The following is a 24,111-nucleotide window of genomic DNA, read 5'->3' as shown; positions in this document are numbered from 1 at the left end:
AGGAGTGGGGGAAGGGCAGAGAGGGAGGGAGACACAGAATCCGAAGCCGGCTCCAGGCTCTGAGCTGTCAGCACAGAGCCCGATGCAGGGCTTGAACCCATGAACCATGAGATCATGACCTGAGCCAAAGTCAGACGCTTAACCAACTGAGCCACCCAGTGGCTCAGTTTAGGGCCCATTTATATATGACCTCATTTAACCTTATGATCTCTTTAAAGACCCTGTCTCCAAATACCCCTGGCTCCCATTATATTTTTAAAGAAAAATATAGAGTCAAAATAATGGTTGAGATAGATACCCAAGTAGCTACACAAAGAAGTTAATGTTTTTTTTTTTTGTTTTTTTTTTTTAATTTTTTTTTCCAACGTTTATTTATTTTTGGGACAGAGAGAGACAGAGCATGAACGGGGGAGGGGCAGAGAGAGAGGGAGACACAGAATCGGAAACAGGCTCCAGGCTCTGAGCCATCAGCCCAGAGCCCGACGCGGGGCTCGAACTCCCGGACCACGAGATCGTGACCTGGCTGAAGTCGGACGCTTAACCGACTGCGCCACCCAGGCGCCCCAGAAGTTAATGTTTTTTAGGACAGTTTTGTAGTACTATGGCAGGATCAATAATTGTGATATACTTTCCTATCCATTTGAAGTACCTTTATTTATGATTACAAATATTGCTATTTTAAAAATTTTTAATTTCAAGTCATCAACCAAATAAAATGTGAGACTCCAACTAAACAAGATCTATACTTGGCTCTATAACAAGGCTACACAACCATTTTTGCAAAATCCTATTATACCATCAGGTCAGGCTTATGGATTCTAGGGTCGTAGTAGAAAAGTATACTTTCCCAACACCCTTTATACCTTCCTACCTTTCATTTGCAACAAAGTCTTTTAAACAACTTGACCCTCTGATATCTGATGTGTAAACATTGGTAAGCATAGTAGTAAGAACCACACAGTCCTACGGAACTGGAAGGAATCCTAAGAGATCATTTAGATCAGGAATTTCAAATCATTTTTGTCTTTTTAAAAAGCAGTAGAACCCTTTTTCCAAGCAAATCTCAGATAAAGCTCCAATAAAAGCAAAGCAGGTAAGTGTGGAGCTTCTCTGCTGTGAACGGTGGGAAGCACTGGGGAGTGCCTTAGCCTCCCCTCTCCCACTGCTGGTCACCCCACTGGAGTGGGGTCTTCCAGACAGCAATTTGGAAAGTGAAAATTACTGAACTAGTGCAGCCTTTTGTTTGATAGAAGGGGAAAGTGAAGCACAGAGAAGGGAAAGGTCTTGCCCAGGAATGCGTGGTTTGTCAGCTTCTGAACTGAGACCACAATGTAACTCCCAGCATTCTGAGTCAATATCCTGTTTCAGTACACTATACCATCCAGACTGTTAAGCACACATGAAAACGTGACGATATAATCACATGAACACCTAATATATTCATGAGGTAGGTTTAAAAAACAATGACGTTTTTCAACAAGTAACTCTAGCATCATTCAGGGAAATTTCACTTAAACTTCAGCCATACCAGTGCTTCCAACTCGAGATGAAGACTCTTCTTTTTAGAGTTTAACCTGACAATTTCTTCCTGTTCTCTATTCCTTTGATTGAGAAGCTCCTGGCGACGAATCCTCTCCCATTCTAAACGACGTTGTCTTTCAAGTTCCTGTTTTGCTGCCTGAAAATAATGACTTAAGTTTGACTTTTAAATTAACAATTTTTCATCATTCAAAAACTGCTGGGATAAAAAAGATAAAGGCGAGGCAGCGTTTAGCACTTAGTGGGCTTCAGGGCCTAAGGGTACCTGGGCAAACCCAGTTTTACCAGTGGGCCTAACCTACAGACTTCCACAAAAGCGACATCACCCATCAGACTTTTTGATTGTTTCCTGGGACCATCTCTTTGTTTCTAGTTACTTTTCGTTTAAACCAAAGGACAATTTCATAAACATAAACGTTAATAGCAATAATCGCACCTGTAGTCTGGTATCAGGGAAGAAAAACCCTTCTACTGATATTACTTCAGTATCACTATGATTTACTGTGCTCCATCCTAAGCCCCTTGAAACAAAGCCAGTCCTCTTAGGGATGCCACATGGCACCATTTATCCCAAGGACCTGTGCAAGCCCACCCTCGTGCTTCTCCTCCAGACCTTCAAACTCCCCAGTCTCAGCCTTCTGCTGCACCAGTTCTGTGGCCTCTCACTCTGGATCCTAAGCTTTCTTTTGTTCAGTGACCTGCCTGGACAGACCCCTTCCTCTGGCTCACTAACCTCAGCTCCTCACTCAACTCAGCTTTGCAATCAATCCTTCTTTGAGTTGCAAATCCTTCCTGACCTACAGAAATACCACCTTTTCTACCAGTTACTGGCCCTGAAAACTCTTTACAAGCAAGGGCCCTCTTCCAGTCCACAAGGGAAGGAAGGTTCAGAATTGGAGAATAGGTAAGAATGAATGAGGCAGAGAAAAAGGCCCAACAAAAACAGCCATTTTTTTTTTAAAATCAAGTAAGATGTATCCACTTATCAAATATAATCATTTTCTTAGGCAATAAAATAACTTAAAAATAACCTCTCGTCTTTCTATCTCTTTTCTCCTTTCTTCCTCCCGCTGTCTCTCCAATTCCCTCTGCTTCTCCAAGCGTTTTTCTAATTCAAGTTGTTTCTTCCATTCTTGTTCCTGTAATTCTCTCTGTTTTCGCTCCCACTCTTCCTTTTCTTTCTGGGCTTTTCGCTCTGCCTCCCTCTGCTGCTGCTCCATCAGGGCTTGGCGCCGCTTCTCCAGTTCCACGTTCCCTCGCTCGTAGTTGGCCTTCCGCTTGTCTTCGAAAGTAACTAAGTAAGGTAGACAGTAAACACTCTCACATGAAGAGCCCAACAATGTGGACTCCAATTTCAACACACTCTTGCCTTGTGATCATCTGAGTTCTGTTACTCTGTGGATACTTCTCTTAAGGATAATGTTACCTCAAATATAAATAATAAAATATTTACTTTTGTCTAAGAGTATTCATTTTTGGAAAACAAATTTCTAAGGATGAATTCATCTGAGAGAGAAAAAATAATTTTACTATTCTTGCCAATAAAACCATTTTCCAACTTTTTTCTTAGCATTTTCTTCAAGGACAAAGCTAGATGGCTATATATTTATTTGATATATTTCACTATATTTTTAATACTTTAGAACATGTACATATGTACTTCTTCAACCAATATTTAAACTGTTCTTTAGAGCTTAAGATTTTATCACATCACCTGCTACAGTGATTTTTCCTAAAGTGAGAGAAACATTTTAACTAGGATATCAAATACACAAACTCTTGCCAAATGTGCATACTTTCTTCCTAAATACACTTCTTCTCATTTTTGACTATCTTAATTTTTTGCTTCAAAATCCAACCCATTCATCAAATAGTTTTCTCTTATGGTATATAAAATATTAAGAATGTAAAAATTCTAGGGGCGCCTGGGTGGCTTAGTCAGTTGGGTGTCCGACTTCGGCTCAGATCATGACCTCACAGTTCCTGAGTTGGAGTCCTGTGTCGGGCTCTGTGCTGACAGCTCAGAGCCTGGAGCCTGCTTCGGATTCTGTGTCTCCCCCTCTCTCTGCCCCTCCCCTGTGCTTGCTCTCTCTCAAAATAAATAAACATTTAAAGACAGAGAAAGAATGCAAAAATTCTAGATACTCATTTACATCTCAAGGTAAAATTTAAGAGAACCCACTATAAATATACAACTTAGACACTCGATGTTACCTGGTAATTTTTTCTGAGGTTCCTCTTCTTGAATTTTCTGATAGGAAGGCAGAGTTCCATTAATGGAATCAATTTGCTTTCCTCCTCTAGGAAAAGCAAGCAAACAAACATATTTAGCAGTCTGGGAACTCCAGACCAGACTATATATACAGTTATACTACCAAATGACTAGAGCCATTTAACATTCAGAATACAGCATCAGAGACATTAAAAGTGCAATATGGTCTGTAGTAACCATGTACAGCAGGATACGAACTGAGAAAGAGAGAGAGATCTGGATTCCCACCACAGTTCAGCTGATTGCAGTCGGTGAGCAAGTTTTGTTTTAATCTCTTTAAGTCATCAGTTTCCTTATCTATAGTATGATGGAAACACACCTACTTCTACTCCTTCCTGGCATAACTCATTAAATACCAAAAACAAATGGCAGTGTAAATGTTTAACTTCCCCCTAAACTAGAGCAGAGGCCTCAGGAAATCGCTATGTAGTAATCATGTCAAAACCATGCCTCTTCCCTCCAGAGGCGCCCACCTGAAAGATGGAGGGACAAGTTCAGGAGGCAACGTCAGTGGCAAGGGCTGTCCAGCTTTGGCCATGTCAGTGAGATGCATCGCAAGGATGAACTCTTCAGCTTTCAGCTGTCCGTCGCCATCAATGTCAGCAAGGGTCCTAAAGCAAATATGAATGTTCCCAGCTTAGAAACAAAGTCTATTTAAAGTATTTTCAAAAGAGTTCAATATTCTATTTTTAAAACAAGAAAAATGAAACAGCTGGATTAACATACTTTAGGGAAATGTAAATATATATGGAAAAGTGAGCTTATTTTTACCCTTAATTGTCCTATTGTACAAGAGGGGGGAGAAACTTTGAAACAGAAAAGGAAACGTTCCTTCTGAAAATGTGGCTTATCTTGTTTCATGGATAATTCCCTATCAAATCAGTTATCTCTAAATTAAAAATGAGATATTCTCAAACTCTCCGCAGACACCATTATGAAAAAGCAAACTAATTTTACCTGCAAAATAATTAATACCAAATTTTCAAGAATAACATTTTGTACAATTTTACTGGCTTTCAATGTTGCATTGATCTTCAAATGGCTGCTCTTATGAAACATCTCTGAGTCACAAACTTTTTCAGAAACAGGATCTTTCTTACCATAGTGGATGTATAGTTGAAAATCTTGACAAACTCACCAAATAGTAGCTAGCTGAGTTTGAGAAAGATTTGACTGAAGAAGGGCATTTCTAGCTTGAAAACCTGATTGAACAAGGAAACCATAAAAACAAAAGAAGAAAAGAAAGAAAGGAAATTCTTTAGTCTCTTTAAAGTTATGAAAACCTAAATAGCTGTATCTACAAAATAACACTGCTGTCACCCTGGGAACTTTTAACATTGGAAAGCTTTTACCACATGCAGGTACTGAGCATTCAGCACCAATCAAAGCACAACCCTTGCCCCAAGGAATTTAAATCTAGAATTAATAAGTCAAGTGCTCCCCCAGTCCTTTTAGAAAATAACAGTCTATGCCACTGACCAACATGAAGGACCAAGGGCTGGCACAGAAAGTACTGGAGGCCAAGCTCTCCGCCTTCCTCGTGCTCCCCATGCAGCCCCAGCCCCAAGCACAGCTTTTTTAGTGTCTTCAGATTTTCTCTTCTCTCTCTGATCTTTCCTCTTCCAAATAACCTGTAAACGCTGGCATTCCCCAAGGCTCTGTCCTGGGCACTCTGTTCTCTGTGTGTTCACATCTGTGAACGTTCTGTGACTTTTAATAGCACCTAAAAGCTGATGATTCACAAATGTACATCCCAGCCCAAACCTCTCCTCTAGGTTTAGACTTCTATACCCAAGTGAAAAACCTACCTAAGTATTTCACAGGTATCTCAAACCAAATACATACAAAATAACTCTCTCAATCCCCATTCACACCCCTCTTCCTAACCATCACCCCAACCATTCTCCCTCAGTCTGCCCTTCTCTCTGGGTGGCATCACTGCCCATCCAGTGGCTCAAGCCAGAAACCAGAAAGTCACCCTTGATCCCTCCCTCTCATGTACATCTATATCCAACGTCAAGTTCTACAATTTAACATCACTGCATGTCTGGGTCCTTCTCACCTTGTAAGTCCCAACTTAATGTCACCTTCTCAGAAAGGCCTTCTCTGTCCACCCTATCAATCCAATATACTTCTGCTGGTTTCCTTCAGAGCTCGTGTGACAAACTGTAATGTAACATTTATCTTCCTGGTTACCTGTTTATTGTCTGTTTCCACTATCATGCTAAGTTCTACAGAGACCAAAACCTTCATTGCTTTATTCACTAACATATTATGCCCAGTGCCAGGTACATAAATGCTTAATATTTGCTAAAGTAATGAATAAAGTTGTAATCCAAACTACTCTAAAGTGCAGTAAGGACTTATGGGATAGGGTCTGAGAGTAATAGCAGTTAGCATTCACTGAATGCTTACTATATGTAGTAAGCTGTTCCAACTTCTTTTCCCTGCCTCAATGTTCAAAAATACGTAATAGGCTTCCTGATCTGCATTTTCATGTCAGGATAATAGTCAGACAGGAATCTCAGGCATCTATTCAGAACACAAAGTCCTCGTCTGATTCACAGGAGTATTCACTCCTGGTGGGCAACTCTGTGGCTTTCTGACCATGGATAAAATCACATGGCGTCTCTAGGGAAGGTCAGCTAGTCACTAAAGCAGGTGTCACACCTCCCATTCCCAGGTGACTGACTGAGCCCTGAGTACTGGAAGAGTCAGGCCCTATTCAGGGTTCAGCCTGAGTTGAGGCCCACCCAAATAACTCTGCACAGAAGACAGTACATCCTCCAACTCCTCTGCAACAGGTCCCACCGCAGAGCCAGCACGAATGCTGCTAACACAATGTTTCACTGAGCTTTGAACATGAGGTCTTGGTAATCAAAGCGACATATACTATACGGAACAAACACAAATACACCATAAATTATAACATGCAATTGGATGTTTATATTACATAACTTTAAAACATTTTTCACTCTCTTAAAAAAACCTGGTCATTCAATAAAAATCACATAAGGAAAACCACTGGAAATAGCTCATGGCCTCATCCAACTAATTACTCCTTAGTAGATTTCACATAGGAAGTAAGATTTGAGGAGGTTTTTGCATTAAAAGGAGAATTCTTCTAATAAAGAGAAATGGAAGGCTATTGCAAACCTAGAAAAAAGGTCTAATAACTAATGTTTCAGCTCTTGGACAAAGAAAACTGAAAGTAGATCCCTTAGCATTAGGCAACAGAGCAAACAGGAGGAAAAAGAGAAGGAATGTAATTGGTTAAAAGCATACTGGTGGAAGGCTTAAATGTGTGCAAAGTGTGAATAATACAAAGTGTTACAGAGAGCTAGCAGAGTACTTCACTAAGAAAAGCTCACTTGAAGGTGCCCTGCCTTCAAGTTGGTCTACCAATCCTTTGGATATCCTATTTCCTGTGCCTAGAATGTTAGTCCCTCATTCTCTATGTGGTGATCTACTCATCCTCGAAGATCCAGCTCAGATGTCATCTCTTCTGTGAAACTCTCCCTCTCGTATCTTCAGTGTTAGTCACTTTCTCATCTATATTAATCACAGCACTTTCAAACCACTAATCAAATACTATGATTATGTGACGACCTATATACTATGGACTCTTCAAAGACATGGACTGTGTCTTCCTCCTCTGTGTATTCCAGTGCATCACAGAGTGCCCAGAAATTATGTGATTCAGAAACTATGAGTCAATGGATTCATTTAAATAAATCATGAGAGTTTAGGGGGGAGAGAAGAGGAAGAACAAGAGGAAGAAAATTAGATCACCACAGGCTACACTCATTGAACAAAGCACATCATGTAAGTCTAAGTCAGCCCCATCCTCATATACTTGGGCTTCTGCTGTTTCAGGACACCAGAAACAACTATTCTTTTTTTTTGTTGTTGTTGTTGTTAAATCCTTCCCTTAACTATGAATATATAACTTTACTCTCATAGGTCTCAGAACAGTAACATTCTCTGAAAACCTAATACACAACCTTCATACAGTGTGGCATATACAAGTAAATAACAGTAGGGACTCATTCTTTACAGCAGCTCCCCACGGACCTTCAAATTCCATCTTTGTTTATAATGTTTTTAGTACATACAGAAAATGTACTAATTGTAATTTTTCAGCACCTCAGGAGGTTTGTGCATGGCCCCTTCCCAACAGAGAAACTATAATATTCTGATTTTGATCACCATCAGTTACGTTTCCAGTTCTTCAGCTTCATATAAATGGATTAAATAGTATGGATCCTTTGGGCCAGGCTTCCTTCATTCAATACATTATTTTGCTGTGTTCTGTTACAGAAATATACCACGATTTATTTATCCATTCTCCTATTGATAGATACTTAGGCTGTTTCTTTTCTGGATGTTTTGAATGAAGCTGCCATGAACATTTTTGTATGTCTTTTTACTCCACTTTTATTAATTTGAAAAAAGAAACCATTTATTTATTTATTTATTTATTTATTTATTTATTTATTTATTATTTATTATTTATTTATTTAGACAGAGAGAGAGACAGAGAGAGGGAGGGGGAGAGAGGAAGGGCCGGGACGGGGCACAACAGAGGATCTAAAGCGGGCTCTGTGCTAACAGGAGAGCGCTCAATGAAGGGCTCAAACTCACGAACCATGAGATCACGACCTGAGCCGAAGTCGGACACCTAACTGACTGAGCCACCCACATGTCCCTAGTAATGTATCTTTAAAGAAAATATTGTACATTTTTGCTTGTCCCATCAATTTCAAAGCCTTCCTGCTCCCTTGCCCTACTGCACAGAGACCTCATACTCCTATTCCATAGACTACTTTTCAAATTGTCTAAATATGCCATGTACTTTTAGCTCTTGGGATTTCTTCTCTGTCACCCTCAAAATGTTCCCACCTTCAATCTCTATTTGTCCAAACCCTAACTCTTCATGATGGAGCTTAAATGCTCCCTTCCTATGTCTTATCTGATCTCTTTAAGTATTAGTATCTCCCATTCTATGTTCCCTAGCACTTTAGAGCTCTATTATTTTAAAATACTTATTTTATTATTCCACCTAAACTGTAGATTAGTTGCTGAATGAAGAGAGAGGGGGAAAGTTAGAAGGTAGGAACTCTACTTGCCTTTCACCCTGTTTATATCCCCTTCACTACTCTTAATTGGAAAAGTCTGGATAATGTTCTAGCATGGACTCAAATGTTCTATAGGGACCTAAGGGCAATTCTTATGGAAGCATCTGGGTTGGAACACAAAAGGGTAGACAATGCTCCCGGGAGGTTTCAGTAAGGGCAAGCAGAGAAAGACCCAAGTAGGGAGGGGACCCACAGGGAAAAGAAGATGAAGCTAAGTGCCACACACTCTTCCCTGTCACATGAGGGTCTCCTTTCACTGCACTGGAGGATGAGGCTTCATCTTCTCAAGAGAGAGGTCTTTCTTCCAAAAAGTTGGGTGTACACCTGTGTGCTCAACTTGACTGTAAGAACTTTGAAGAAACTGATCAAGTTGTATCCATCTTTGAGCTCTCACACAACTTAAGGTATCTGTATTTATCAAATGCCTACTAAATTTTTTGGATGCTAAAATTTTAGGTGAGTTACAAAGTACAAATTCAAATAAGAGTTCTTCAGTAGGAATTCATATAAAAAAACCTTAACTCTCACATTCTGAAACACTGTATGCCACCTACCTGAGAGATATCCACTCATGCTTTTGTCAAGACTATTAAATTTTTGCCGATATTTTAACCTTGAAGGCTGAGGAACCGCCCACTCTAAGGTCCCAGTCTTGGGCGAGTTTCCAGAGAGTGAAGCAGTTGAGGAAGTTGAGCTACAACAAAATTTATTAAAAAATTTTATGTTACTAAAAAAAATACACACAAACTTTATAAGACAGAGACATTAAGAATCACACCTTCTATGGTACAATAGTAATTGCTTTTGATATTTTAAAAATTTAAGAAATTTAACCTCATTCTTAGGAAAGCAAATACCATATGAATTACAGAACTACCAAGAACCTATTATGTGCCAGGCCCTGTATGGTGCTAAGGCCTTAACAAAGACAATTTCTAATCCTCCTAACAAACTCAGAAGGTTTTACTGTCCCCACCTGTTTGACGGGCAAACTATGGCTCAGTGAAGGTCACACACATCCATTGGGAGTCTAAGCTAGGATACCAATCCTCCTCTTCTGAGTTAAAGCTAACACTCTTGGTACACTGCCTTAAGGAGTACTATTATGATTTATATAAGGGGTGATGAATGAACACTGAAGCTTTTGTGCTTTCTAAAATTTAAAAGCTATTCAATCAGTAGAATTTGCTCAAGAAAAAAATTAATAATACACCATGGCTATGAGACTTTTTAAGAAACATATATATATATATATATATATTTTTTTTTTTTAAAGGAAAAATATGTAATTTGGGGGCAAAAACTTGACAATTGAAAATACAGCAGGGGCGCCTGGGTGGCTCAGTCGGTTAAGTGTCCGACTTCAGCTCGGGTCATGATCTCATGGTCCGTGAGTTCGAGCCCCGTGTCAGGCTGTGTGCTGACAGCTCAAAGCCTGGAGCCTACTTCAGATTCTGTGTCTCCCTCTCTCTCTGTCCCTCCCCTGCTCATGCTCTGTCTTTCTCTGTCTCAAAAATAAAAACATTAAAAAAAATTAAAAAAAAAAAGAAAATACAGAACATTTTTAGTTTACATGGAACATTTTTTTTGAACATTTAACAATTTTTTTTTTTTATTTGTTTTTACATTTATTTATTTCTGAGAGACAGAGAGAGAGACAAAGCACAAGTGGGGGAGGGGCAGAGATAGAAGGAGACACAGAATCTGAAGCAGGCTCCAGGCTCTGAACTGTCAGCACACAGCCCGATGCAGGGCTCGAACTCACAAACTGTGAGATCATGACCTGAGGTGAAGTCACACGCTTAACCGACTGAGCCACCCAGGCGCCCCAAACATTTAACAATTTTAAAAATAAAACCTTATTTTATGTGAGTTAGAAGTAGTAAATTTACCTTAAGCATTTTACATTTGGCCATTCTAACGTAAAACCTGGATAAGCTCAGAGCTATCTTTATTGGAAGCATAAAAAGCTGGAGGTTTTAAGCCTTCATACCTACTAGATCCTAAATCAATCAGAGACTGGGCTTTCTGTAAACTAGCACCGCCGAGTCCTCCCATCATGAGACTGTAAGATGACGTATGAGGCAATGCTAAAAAGAAAAAAGAAGAAGAAATGAAAAAGGTTCACACAAAACGATATCACAAACTATGAAGGAAATCTGTATTTATTGGGACAAAAATGTAACGGTTTCTTTCTTTAACAGTTTCTGACTCACTAGATAGTAAGTACTTACTTGAAGAAGAATAAGGAATGGATAACGGCTGAATGAGGCCAGCGGTTCCATTTGGTAGTGACGATGTGCTAACAGAAGGCACTAGGGGAGCAGGCATCATTAAGGGAGGAAGGGTGGTCCCTGAAGTCGCAGAGGGTAAGGGGGTTGCCATAGGTGCAACTGGAGGCAATGAGTGAGGAATGGACAGATTGGGCATGCTTCCCATTCCTAAAGACAAAACAGAACACATTTTCCAGTGCTCGTAATCAACTATAAAAGCACATGTCAGAAAACAAGTTTACAGTACAGTGAGCAGACCCATGTTTATAGAGACAAACGAGGCTTCTTGTTAAAAAGTTCACTAAAGCAGCTTGGTGACCTAGCAGTGAGGGAGATACTGCTTTCGATATCAATATTCTGACCTGTGTGAACTAAGGGAATGACTACTAAGGAGTTAAAAATTCTCTTCTAGCATCATCATGAAAGCTAAGTAGCCTTTTCCAATTAAATGTTAGAAAGACTGTATTACCTGATTAGATGTGGGGTTTTGTATAAGGATAATAAATACAGTGCTGTTGAGTCACTCAACTAACACATACACACACACACATTCCCCCGATGTCCCCAATCCCCAAAAAAGGATGTTCTAGTTACTAGATACTATAGGAGAGCCATTTATGCATATGCATTATTTGCAAGAAGAAAATATGCCATATATTTCACTTTTCTTATAAGTAACACATCCATGCATTTAAGGACAATTCTTTTTAATTTTTTTTAATGTTTATTTTTGAGAGAGAGAAACAGAGCATGAGCAGTGGACAGGCAGAGAGAGGGAGACACAGAATCCAAAGTAGGCTCCAGGCTCTGAGCTGTCAGCCCAGAGCCCGGCGCGGGGCTCCAACCCACGAACTGTAAGATCATGACTTGAGCCAAAGTCGGATGCTCAACTGACTGAGACACCCAGGAGCCCCAAGGACAATTCTTTAAAAGGAACAAAATGATGACTTTTATTTATTTACTAACTAGGTGCACGATAAAAGTACAGTCACACAATGATTTGGTATTTATGTCCAGAGCTCACTACAGTAGTGAAAGAATTTAGTGGTTTAAGATCTGACATCTGGAATGAAAGAACAGGTTTCAGATACACAAAAATGCCTAATCCAATGTTCTATTCCAGTGAGTGCTTCTCATATATAATCAATAAGAAACTATCTAATCAGGGGCGCCTGGGTGGCTCAGTCGGTTGAGCGTCCGACTTCAGCTCAGGTCATGATCTCGTGGTCTATGAGTTCGAGCCCTGTATCGGACTCTGTGCTGACAACTCAGAGCCTGGAGCCTGCTTCGGATTCTGTGTCTCCTTCTCTCTCTGCCCCTCCCCTGCTCATGCTCTGTCTCTATCTCAAAAATAAATGAAAAAAAAAACACATTAAAAAGAAAAAGAAACTATCTAATCAAAATTAACAGAAAACTGATTCCCTCTGATGAAAGTGTAAATCAAAGTCCATAACTTTTAGCCCTAAATTTAGCTGGGTAATTAATATTTAAATCAGAAAAATTTCTACTTAGGAATAGTTTTAAATTACCCCCTAAATTAAACCATTTCAAGTGAGTTTAAAATTGTTCACATTTTTTCTGTTACTCATACAGAGTACAGAGGAAACTAAGAACACTATTTAAGATCAGCTCTAACCAGGGGTGAGGTCATATAATTTATCATCCATCTGGGAACTGTGAAAGGGGACACTAGCCAGACTTGAGGCCAGAGCAACAGGCATAAATCAGAACTGTCCCTGGAAAACTGGGACACGAGGACACCCCTGCTAGGACAGCGACTTTAATATTTCTTATCTCAGACATGAAATTTAACTTGGAGTCTAAGGATTATTGTTTTTGCTAACAAACCCTTTTCTGTTATTGTGTCCAGGACAAGTTTGACTATCAAATGCAGCTAATTCAATTAATAAATGCATACCAAAACGAGCAGAAATTAATGGAGAGAACATAGGAGGTTGTTTCATAATAGGAGGGAGGACCACGGGCAGCTGCTGGCCTTGTAGCTTCAGTTTGATGAGCTTCATCGCTATGGAGAATTCTTGCTGATCCATCTTCCCATCCTTGTTCAGGTCTGATAAAGCCCTAAAAGGACCATGATGTGGGCAGAATGCTATGTAGGGTCACCATTATTTTTGAGGATCATAAAATATGAACAATGACATAGCATTCACATATAGATCATCACTTAATGATAATCATACATATAAACAAATAAAACCACCAAAACTAAATAACTTATACATTAAGAAATACTGAACAAGGATACCATCTTATAAAATACTGCCAGTCTACACAGAATCCACACAGAGAGAAACTATGAGACCTTTGGGATGAATTCCACCAGTGTGGACAGAAAGAAATTATCCAATAGTATAATCATTCTAAATTTAATTTATTAATTTGTTCAAATATTTATTGAAAGCTTGTGATGTGTCAGTACTCCGCCAGGCATGGGAATATTTCAAGTGGAAAGAAAGATGGGGTAGCAGTTGATATTTATTGTAAACATATTAAAAAACAAAACACTAGATAATATAAAGAACAATTTTGTTTAAGCTCAGAGCAGGAAAAGGGCGGGCTAATTTGGTGTTTACAGATGATGAAAGAAATGAAACAACTACAAAGTAACAGAAAGAAGATTTTGAGAGTCTGCCAAATTATAAAGAAATGTTTTTCAATGGCAATGTATACATCTTTCCTCAAAAATTCTAAGGACATTAAAAATTTGTCCAATAGAACAAAATCCCAATTATTCTCATTTAGTCAATAAAATTAACTTTTCTAACAGCTGAATACTTAACAACAGACTACAAGTAAAAACAACTTTTTATTAACACTGTATCAAAAACAAAACAAAACAAAACCAAATCAGACTACCGGAAATTTAAGTTCATCTACAAAAAAGAACATTTTACCATATTTCAGCTAAAACAGGAGCCGGCAGGCCTGACTGTAAGAAAAAGGTACGTGCTTGATCACCTGAAGGTAGTAAAAACAAACATTAAGCAGCACATTAGTAAATGGAATTCCTCCAATGTCTCTGAATTATGGTAGTGGGCAATAACAATAACGCTACTGATTTATCATCATTTTAATTTCAGTCATTAAACAATTACACAGAAATACACATATACAATTATTTACATTACATTAATAAGACTTAGATGTTTTAAATTTTTTTTTTTTAACGTTTATTTATTTTTGGGACAGAGAGAGACAGAGCATGAACGGGGGAGGGGCAGAGAGAGAGGGAGACACAGAATCGGAAACAGGCTCCAGGCTCTGAGCCATCAGCCCAGAGCCTGACGCGGGGCTCGAACTCACGGACCGCGAGATCGTGACCTGGCTGAAGTCGGACGGTTAACCGACTGCGCCACCCAGGCGCCCCAAGACTTAGATGTTTTAAAACAAAAAAGTCACAAAAAAAAAGTTACAGGTGGGACACCTGGGTGGCTCAGTTGGTTGAGCGTCCGGCTCTTGGTTTTGGCTCAGGTTATGATTCCAGGGTTGTGGCACTGAACTCTGAGCTGGGCTCCCTCCACTCTAACTGTGGAGCCTGCTTAGCACATTGTTCCTCCCTCCCTCTCTCTGTCTCTCTCTCTCTCTCTCTCCTTCCCTCCCCTTGCCCCTCTCCCCAACTTGTGCTCTCTCTCTAAAATAAATACTTAAAAAAAATGAAGTTATATGCATTAATCAATAATTAAAGGTTATATTATTCATCTTGGTTTCTCCATATTAACTGGGATATTTGATAATATCTCCATTTAATAGAATTCGTAATTGAAAAACACTATTCTCTAGAAGAATTCTAAATAAAAAATACCAGGTGTTGGGAAAGACAGTCCCCCATGGGTCTCTCACAATCCTATATGTCCTGCTGTGTGGGCCAAGAAGGCAAGACCCTTAACCACTTTCTACCTGGGTCATTTCTCAGAGTTGGGTTTGCAGTGAGCAATCTTGAGGCATGAGGTAATGTTTCCCGTGGGCCAAAAAACAAGCCTGCTTACCAAAAATGGTGGGTTCCCCTGGCTCAGGGTTCCTGTCCTATAACACAATCACTGCATGTTTAACATCCTTTTGAGCTCTCTACATCACCCCTTAGGACTCAGGGGACAAGAGAAGCCAAGAGGAACATGCTGATGCTCAAGCTGCGAGCTGTGCCACTCGTTAATAAAGTCCTTTGTCTCTGGATCAGGAACCTTGGGTCTTGTGCCAGCATCCATGAGACAGTAACAGACTACATTGTTAACTTACCAGTAGGGTAATCAAATTCTAGCCCTGATACCAGGGAAGGTAGCTATTATTATAGAAGTACAAATAATATTAAACTCTAATGGCTAAGAGGATGGATTCCAAAAGCAGACTAAAAAGTTTCAAAGCCCAGATCAACACTAACCATCTGTAAATACAGACAATATAGCTATCTTACAAGGCTACTGCAAGATTAAATGAGATAATGCACTTAAGTACAGCATCTGAAATACAGTACAGATTTGGTAAATATTCATTATATTATTATAAATAAAGTGCTCACGTGCTTTGGCACAGAAAAAAAGTTTTATACAAAAAAAAAAAAAAATGTGAAAGATACACCTAAATTGATCCTCCTTAGGCTCCGGAGGTCATTTTGCAAAACAAGGGCTAGTGCCAACAATCAACACTTGGTATCACCCTCAAAAACAGAGGGCTAGCATTATAAAACAGATCACAGAAAAAAAATTCTGGATTATTTTCAAGGAAATGGACCTGACACATATTTCTTCTAGACTTAGTAATACTGATTGTTATACAGGTAATTGGCACAACATATTAGGAGCACATTAATTAATTTGCTTGGATAAAAGTCTCAATTACCTCAAGAACTAACCTGAAAACATTCTAGAAATAATGCTAAAGTGTGAAACTGGACAAGTAAACTGAACTTCTTGAAATTCTTGATTATCATTTAGGATTAGGAAAAGATCTTCCATATGCCAATTCCAAAACAACAAATTAAACCAGTTCCAGATAAAATAAAACTGCTGTTTTTTTAATTCATGAATTGTGATAGGAATTTTATTACATAATAATTCAAATTTGATGGTAATCGAATTAAAATTCTAAATTCTAAGGTATTACATGAAAAGGAACATAATTCATAATTGAAATATAAACACAAACCTGTTATGTAACCTCCTGAGGGTTTGAGGTTATCAAACTGCTTGTCATGCTTAGTCCGTTCTTCAGAGGTAATAGCCCACATGTTTGGCCCTCCTAAAACATAAGTGAAAGACAAAGAAATTGTAGTATATATATGAGAATGCTCAAAATAATTCTAAAATGTAAATATAAAAACAAGTGTCCATTTACTGACAGTACTCTACCCCCACGTGACACAAAAAGTAAAACTCTTTCATGACCATATGTACATAGCACAGCCCTGAGGCTTTTCACTCATTCATCTAATTAACATCTATGGAACAATTACTATATACCACTCACTGGCAATGGGCAACAAGCTAAATTCTGGAAATAAAAAGATGAATAAAATATCATTCCCATCCTTTCGACACATTGAACATAGCTGATACCCACATATACTTCACTTCTGACTACCTTTTCAGTTTACTCAACTCCCAACAATAAGAATCCAAATGTTTAAATATATCGACTCATACACACTGGCTGTCTATTATATGAAAATCTGCCTTACAAAGCTGTTGCCAGGAATGCGTTTCATTGAAAAGTAGGTGCCCACTCTAATTTGAAACACTAGATGGATCTGATTTAACAAATATTTCTTAGCCCTAAATGGATTAAAAAAAAATCTATAAACATCCTCTCTTAAAGACAAGTTTTAAGATTAAAGTTAAAAATAAAGAAACAGATGTACTGAAGAACTAAGTTCCTAAAATAGTTAAACCTACACACTTTCTAAATAAATACCAAACACATAGTAAAAACCTACTTAGTTTACTGGTTTATTATAAAGTAAACAAATTACCCTGTCATGCCTCCTGTGACAATTTGGAAAAATGATGATGACAATAAAAAAATAATGACAACAAAAGACGACAGAGGGAAGCAGCTGGCTTTTACTGAGCCCCGACTCTGTGTCAGGGCCTTTTTAATGCAGTAAACTCACGGACTCTCACCACTACCTTATACATGAGATACTATTATTATCATCCCCATGACACAGGTGAGGAAAGCAAAAGCCCTGACGGCAAAGCTAGTTGCTCAAGGTCGCACAACTAACAAGTGGCAGAGCTGAGATTAGAACTCAGAGAGCCCAAACTCTGCTACGCAGTCTCCCAATATTTATGGAGAAGAGGCTCACATTCCCTGTACCTTAGCTGCTGCCTCCAAAAATTAGGAAGATTATGTAAGCTTATGGGGTGGTTGTAAAAGCCATATGTAATATGTAATGTATCTATTCTAAAAATAACACTAAATATAATTTTTCATCTATTAGATTGGTAAAATAACAACAGCTAACATTTAATAAAACTTGCCACATGTTAGATATTTTTCTAAGAGCTTTATGTGTATTGTTTCTAAAAGTCTCACAAGAATTCTATCAGGTAACTATTACTACTATCACTGTTTTCCAGAGGAGGAAACAGAAGCATGGGAAAATTAAATAATTTGCCCAAAGTATCAAAGTTAAGTGTTAAAAGATAGGATTAGAATCCACAGGCTTAATTAAGAATCTTGGGGCGCCTGGGTGGCGCAGTCGGTTAAGCGTCCGACTTCAGCCAGGTCACGATCTCGCGGTCCGCGAGTTCGAGCCCCGCGTCGGGCTCTGGGCTGATGGCTCGGAGCCTGGAGCCTGCTTCCGATTCTGTGTCTCCCTCTCTCTCTGACCCTCCCCCATTCATGCTGTGTCTCTCTCTGTCTCAAAAAAATAAATAAAACATTAAAAAAAAAATTAAAAAAAAAAAAAAGAATCTTAAACTACCTGCCATGATAGTTCAAAAGAAATAGACCCACAAATATATCGTCACTTGATTTCAACAAAGACATCAAAATAATTTGGTGGGGAAAAGATAGCCCTTCCACTGAAACATGTGGATGTTCTGAAAGATGTTCTGAAAGAACCAGACATCCACAGGAACAACAACAAAGAACCCAAACCACCTCAATCCTGCACCATATGCAATAATTAACTCTAAATGGATCATAGAATTAAACACAGGAGCCAAACTATGAAACTTCTTGAAGAAAGCAAAGAAGAAAATCTTTGTGACTTTGAATTAGGGAATGACTTTTTAGGGCAAAAACTACCCAAATGATTTAAACTTTTTGTTAAGCTGGACTTCTCCTTTCTTAAAGACACTGTTAAAATAAAAAGAGAAGCTACAGACTGGAAGAAAATATTTGCAAAACATAATAAAGAACATGTATCCAGCATATATAAAGCACTATTCAACTCATTAAGACAATCCCTGCTCCCTGCCTCAAATAATGGGCAAAAGATTTGAACAGACATATGAACACACATATTGAAGATACACAGATGGCAAAAAGCATGTGACACGATGTTCAACGTCATTGATCATCAGGGAAATGCATAAGAAAACTACAGTAATACTGCCCTGGGTGTGGAGTCTGCTTGAGATTCTTTCACTCTTTCTCTCTAAAATTTAAAAAGAAAAAAAAGGAAGAAAAACTACAGTAAGATACCACTCCATGCCTATAGAATGCCTAAAATTTTTTAAAAAATTGTTGGCAAGGATGCTGAGCAACTCAAACTTTCACATAACTGATGGGGAAGGAAACGATTTAGAAAAAAAAGTCTGATAACTTCTTATGAAGTTAAAATATGCATTTCCCATTGCAACCCAGCATTAAACTCCTAGGTATTTACCCAAGAGAAATGAAGACTTTTTCCAAATAAAAATCTGTCCTCTGATGATTACAGCAGCTTTAGACATTTGATTTAGAGACCAAAATCTGGAAATAACCCAGAGGTGTTCTGCAGATGAAGGCACAAACAACTTGTGGTACACATTTATACAATGGAATTCTACTCCGCAATGAAAGAATTTCATTTATATGACATTCTGGAAAAAGCAAAACTGCAGGGACAGAAATCTGACCAGTGAGTGGCAAAGGAGGGTGGTGAGGGAGCCTTTTGGGTGACGGAAATGTTCCATACCCCGATTTACATGACTTGTATATATTTGTTAAAACTCATCAAACTATATACTTAAGAAGGGTGAATTATACCTCAATACGCCCAACTTAAAAATTAAACAAAATAAAAATACAGCATCTAATATATGCTTGCTACATGGAGGCTACCCAATAAATTAGTTTCCTTACTCAACCCAATCCCAGGGAACAGTATAATTAAGGAGAAGTCAGAGCATTAAAATCTTTCTCAGGCTCTTTCCTTTCTGGTAAAGGTACCCTTGCCAGAAAATACTGAGAGCGAGGCTTTTTAGTCAGAAAACTGAAGACTATTTAAAGTCTGGAGAGTCTGGTTAGGAAGGCTTGAGCTGCTCTAACACACAGCAGGGCACATCCCCTGGGCAAGGGAGACTGCTTCCTAAGACTGCAGAGGGCCCCGTGGCATCAGGATAGTGCTTTCTTATGTCCCACCACCTCCTCACCTTTCCTTGGCTACCTATCTTGACAGTGGCCAATGCAACCTATCTGATTTCTTGCTTAGTTCTTCATTACTCCAACCAGCCACCCTTACACCTTTGTATACATTCAGTCAAAAAACACTTAGGGGGCACCATTGTGACCAAGGACCAGGGGTACAAGGATGAATGAAATGAACTCCTTAAAGGAGCTCAGAGACTCCCTTAGCCAAAAGAATCACATACAACAATCATGATTAAATATTATGATTAATGTCACTTACAGATTAAAAATGCTCTAAAGCATTATAACAAGGAATAATTTTCAGGTAGTATTTAATCTTTAAATGTGAGCACTTCAAAAAAATGACATTAAAACAAAAGATATTAATGCACTAAAAGTTTTACAGAAAGGAAAAGTTAAATAGCAATAAGAAAAGTAGGAAAAATATATACTTCAAACACAATTTTAAAACAGTTGATCCAATTCTGGCTTTCTTAGTATATATACTAACAGAATCTTTTAAAGAGCCAACAGTTTATTATTTTGAACTTCCAGTAAAACATCTCCCAATATTAGTCTTTAGTTGTTTGTAAGCCTTATAGAAAGCCAGAAAAACCCAAGTTTTGGGGTTAACGTTTAATATTTCCTTAAAAAGCTAACAACCTTTTACACTGTCTGACCACTTTAGAAATGTATTAAAATTCTATCCACTTCCCCCACTCATCACTAAATTGAGAATGTGGTATTTTCATAAAGATTTCTGTTGCTTATTCTCATCTTCTCACCTACTGGCTCTGTCAAAAATGTTCTTATGGTCTATGCAGAAGGAAAAATACACATTTATAGAACAACCACTATATGCTAAATCCCCTGCAGTAAATAGTGTCATCTCTGTTTTACATATATAGATACACCACACATGTATATGCATATGTACACACACACACACACACTCCACAAGGTTAAGTCACACAGCTGAGCAGTCAGAACACTTAGTTCTGAATGTACACAACTCAAACATGTTATACCCTGCTCGTATGCTATGAAATTAAATGAAGACTATTTCTGGGTCCAGTTCAAAATAATCGTCAAATGATAGATGTTGACCCAGTACAAACTTCAAGCTCTAAAATACAACTAGAATACTGGTCTAGATAGAACTAAAGCCTCAACTGGGACTTGAATAATAAATCCTTGGGCTGTCAGAAATGCAGACAGTACTATATATGATTCTGTAGGCCCAATGTTAACAATTTCCTAATTACAGAGATGAAAAGACTAATAAACTCTCAAACTCTAAAAAGGTAATGAAACTCTAAAAATAAAATGGCATTTTTTTCTTCCTAAAGCCATTTGCTGTTTCTGTTCCCTCCCCTCTTCCATATTTTGGAATATGGCCACTGCCACAGGCTTCAGAACTTCTTACTCAGAGAACCAACTTCAGTACCCCCATGATTTTAAGGCTGGAACAAGCTATGTTACACTGCAATCAACAGGCAGTGACATGAATCTGAAGTACCCTCTTGCTTATCACCTGATGACTCAAATATCAGGCTCTCTGTATTTACAATTTCATTACATGTTTGAAAAGCAGAAAGCAAACCTACCATGATTAAAGAAGACTCTGGCAAGGATGATTCTGCTGGTGCAGAAGACACCAGAATTAGAGTCACGAGTGGTAAAAATATGACGCACTGATCTTTTTTGCTCTGTTGAGGAGATGGGAAGTGAAGCATCAAAGAGACTAAGAAAAGAATATCTGCTCAATAGAACTTTCTAAGATGACGTAAATGTTCTGTATCTGTATCCCACACCATTTCCAACACAATGGCCACTGGCCACATGTGGCTTTGAGAACTTGAAATGTGGCTATGTGACTGAGGGACTGAATTTATTTAATTTTTATTAATTTAAATTTAAGTTGAAATAGTCACATGTAGCTAATGGCTACTATATAGGCAGCACAGCTCTGTGAGACCAAGTAAGTCTAAAGTCTGTGGTTAGTCTTGGGATGATAAAACAGGGCAAAATACGAGAAATACGTCAGAAGCGTTTAGAAACACGGCTTGGTCTAGGGCACTTATAGACAAGTTCCAACAGTACTGGGCATCGAAAAGATTTATCATCATCTATAATTGAGGATTTGCTAGAAGAGCAAACACTGCTTTGGAAGGCTTTGTGCTACATATGTGGATACCTCTTCCAATAAGATCTTAATCTCTGAATTGCACTTCATTTAGATACATACAAGATTATCCTCAATCTTCAACTACATTATAAACAAAGTGGGAGGATATCACAGTCTACATTTGTTATCAATTCTTCAGAAGTTTTAAAAAATTACTACCTTTATTCCTATACACCACTTATAAGTAACTGTTCAACATTTTGTCTGATATTATTCATTCTTTTACATACAATGCAATGAGCTACAAAGTAGATACATAAATGTTAAGGGAATGGAAGAAACAGAATGAAGTAAGACTGGGCCTACACTGCTTTCTTTCATGTTCATTTGGTTTATAATACTTCTTAACACTTTGGCTGAAGTTTATAACTAAACTATGTATTTAATACAAACTCCTTTGTATGGTGCACAGAAATCCTCAAATTTGGGAAGAGCACATTACTACCATAATTATTACCCTGATTCTAAACTTATGTTTACTACTCATTGTGGAAAAAAAAACCCATTATTTAATTTTTAAAAATTGTGGCATCAAATAATCTTCATAATCCCACACCATTTCCAGCAATGCTCACATTGATCTTTAAATAAGAGTTCTGAAAAGGCAAAAAAAACAAAACAAAACCTTTATCTCAAGCTCCTCAACACTGAATTCTTCCACACAGAATTTAGTTTTACCTCTTACACAAATAATTCATTTTTCCAAAACTTTCCTAAATCTCACAAGGTCAATCCTGAGTCTTAAAATTTTAGATATACAACGTGTATTTTTGTATTAATGATGTGCTTAATTTGGCCTTATGACTGAAAATTTTTTTTAAATGTAATTGATCAAATACTAGATGGTAACATTAAAACAGAATTGCTTTTTTGCAAGTGACAGAATTATTCATGATGCTTCCCTCTTTTTTCCCCTAATGTTCTTTAATATAACTGCTTTCAATTTAAATGTTAAAGAATTACTGACTAGACTCTCTATTATTTTTTATTTGTAATTGGCTAATGAAATTTACCACATTATTAAGAACTTTGCATTTTAGATTTCTTTAGCAATTTAAAAACATAATGCATTTTCTCAATTAATTCTATATGACATACACAGTAACTTAATACTAAGGTGGGTCAATTTGTATTTGGGAAAAGAATTAAAACTAGAATCAGAAAAGAAGCTTTAAAAGATTTGTTACTGAAATTACTTAAACATTTTCTTTAAAAATGTTTCATATTAAACAATTATGTGTGTAGGCATACACAATCCTTAATAAAAAGAAAACTTAACTATATGCATAGATTACTAAATGAATCTTTATTGGCTTACTCATTATACAATCATCCCAAGCTACAGAAAACATCTTTAATATTCTTCACCTTATAGCACTCTGCTTTCTGTCCTCCCATTTTATGCAACAAACACGAAATACCTTTAGGTTATTCTTAACTGCTCAAAGGCAAACACACATACCAGATGATACTGCAGACATGCTTATACTGAGTCACAGGAACTACTGCAGTGTTCTGAAGTAAACTATCAAAACATTTTCAGTAAGATTACTTTAAGTTTTGCATTTATAAGCTTAAGGAAAAATATCAAAATGAGTATTTTATAACCTCTACAAAAAAAACACCCCCCAAAACCCATAACCTCTTTATCTTGCCACAAGCACAAAGCGGCTTACCATTCATAGTTGTGGGAAACTGAGCCATCATGGTCCTGAATTTTCCTTGCTAGCTCTCAGCCATCTGCAACATAAAAACATTGTGCCATTAATAATACAACAAGGGCAGATCGGAGCGTTAGTGCACCAGCTTAGCAGTGGGAATGTCTGTCCCCTTCAGCTCACACTTCCAATGGAAGACAATGCAGAGTGCTGCCGCTGCTGAAGAGGCAGGATTTACATTTGGGGAAGGGTAGGAGACTTTGTTGGGTAATGGTGCTGCCTTTTAAAATAGGAACACTTATAAGAAAAAACAGTCACATATGTCATAGAAAATACTGAATAAAGAAGCTGTTAGCATGAGCCAACTTTGTAGAAATTAGCTTGGGAGAGAGGAAGGTTGTTTTAACAAGGCAAGATTTTATTTCAGAGATATCAACTGTATAAATTAAGTATATAAAATGACATGGAA

The 24,111-nt window shown here is 37.9% G+C and overlaps 1 protein-coding gene across 17 annotated transcripts in view; it reads right to left on the bottom strand.

Moving 5' to 3' along the window:
- Positions 1–24,111, bottom strand: part of ITSN2 (intersectin 2) — a 148,033-nt gene that overhangs the window by 88,536 nt on the left and 35,386 nt on the right. For 9 of the 17 annotated variants that reach the window (XM_045054867.1, XM_045054868.1, XM_023252057.2 and 6 more), the window contains 12 exons: positions 23,661–23,724; positions 16,383–16,475; positions 14,138–14,201; positions 13,141–13,304; positions 11,184–11,390; positions 10,943–11,039; positions 9,504–9,643; positions 4,950–5,013; positions 4,285–4,422; positions 3,754–3,839; positions 2,571–2,833; positions 1,529–1,678 (listed from right to left, as the gene is read on the bottom strand). In XM_045054867.1, coding sequence (XP_044910802.1) covers positions 1,529–1,678; positions 2,571–2,833; positions 3,754–3,839; positions 4,285–4,422; positions 4,950–5,013; positions 9,504–9,643; positions 10,943–11,039; positions 11,184–11,390; positions 13,141–13,304; positions 14,138–14,201; positions 16,383–16,475; positions 23,661–23,691 — 1,497 coding nt within the window. In that variant the 5' untranslated portion in view covers positions 23,692–23,724. Of the gene's footprint in view, positions 1–1,528; positions 1,679–2,570; positions 2,834–3,753; positions 3,840–4,284; positions 4,423–4,949; positions 5,014–9,503; positions 9,644–10,942; positions 11,040–11,183; positions 11,391–13,140; positions 13,305–14,137; positions 14,202–16,382; positions 16,476–21,403; positions 21,506–23,660; positions 23,725–24,111 lie in introns of those variants that run through there. The other 8 variants (XM_023252050.2, XM_023252049.2, XM_023252053.2 and 5 more) reach the window with 1 other exon arrangement.

The sequence above is a fragment of the Felis catus genome, chromosome A3 (genome assembly GCF_018350175.1).
Source record: "Felis catus isolate Fca126 chromosome A3, F.catus_Fca126_mat1.0, whole genome shotgun sequence".
In the NCBI taxonomy this organism is placed as follows: domain Eukaryota; kingdom Metazoa; phylum Chordata; class Mammalia; order Carnivora; family Felidae; genus Felis; species Felis catus.
This window is presented reverse-complemented; position numbering and strand designations above follow the sequence as displayed.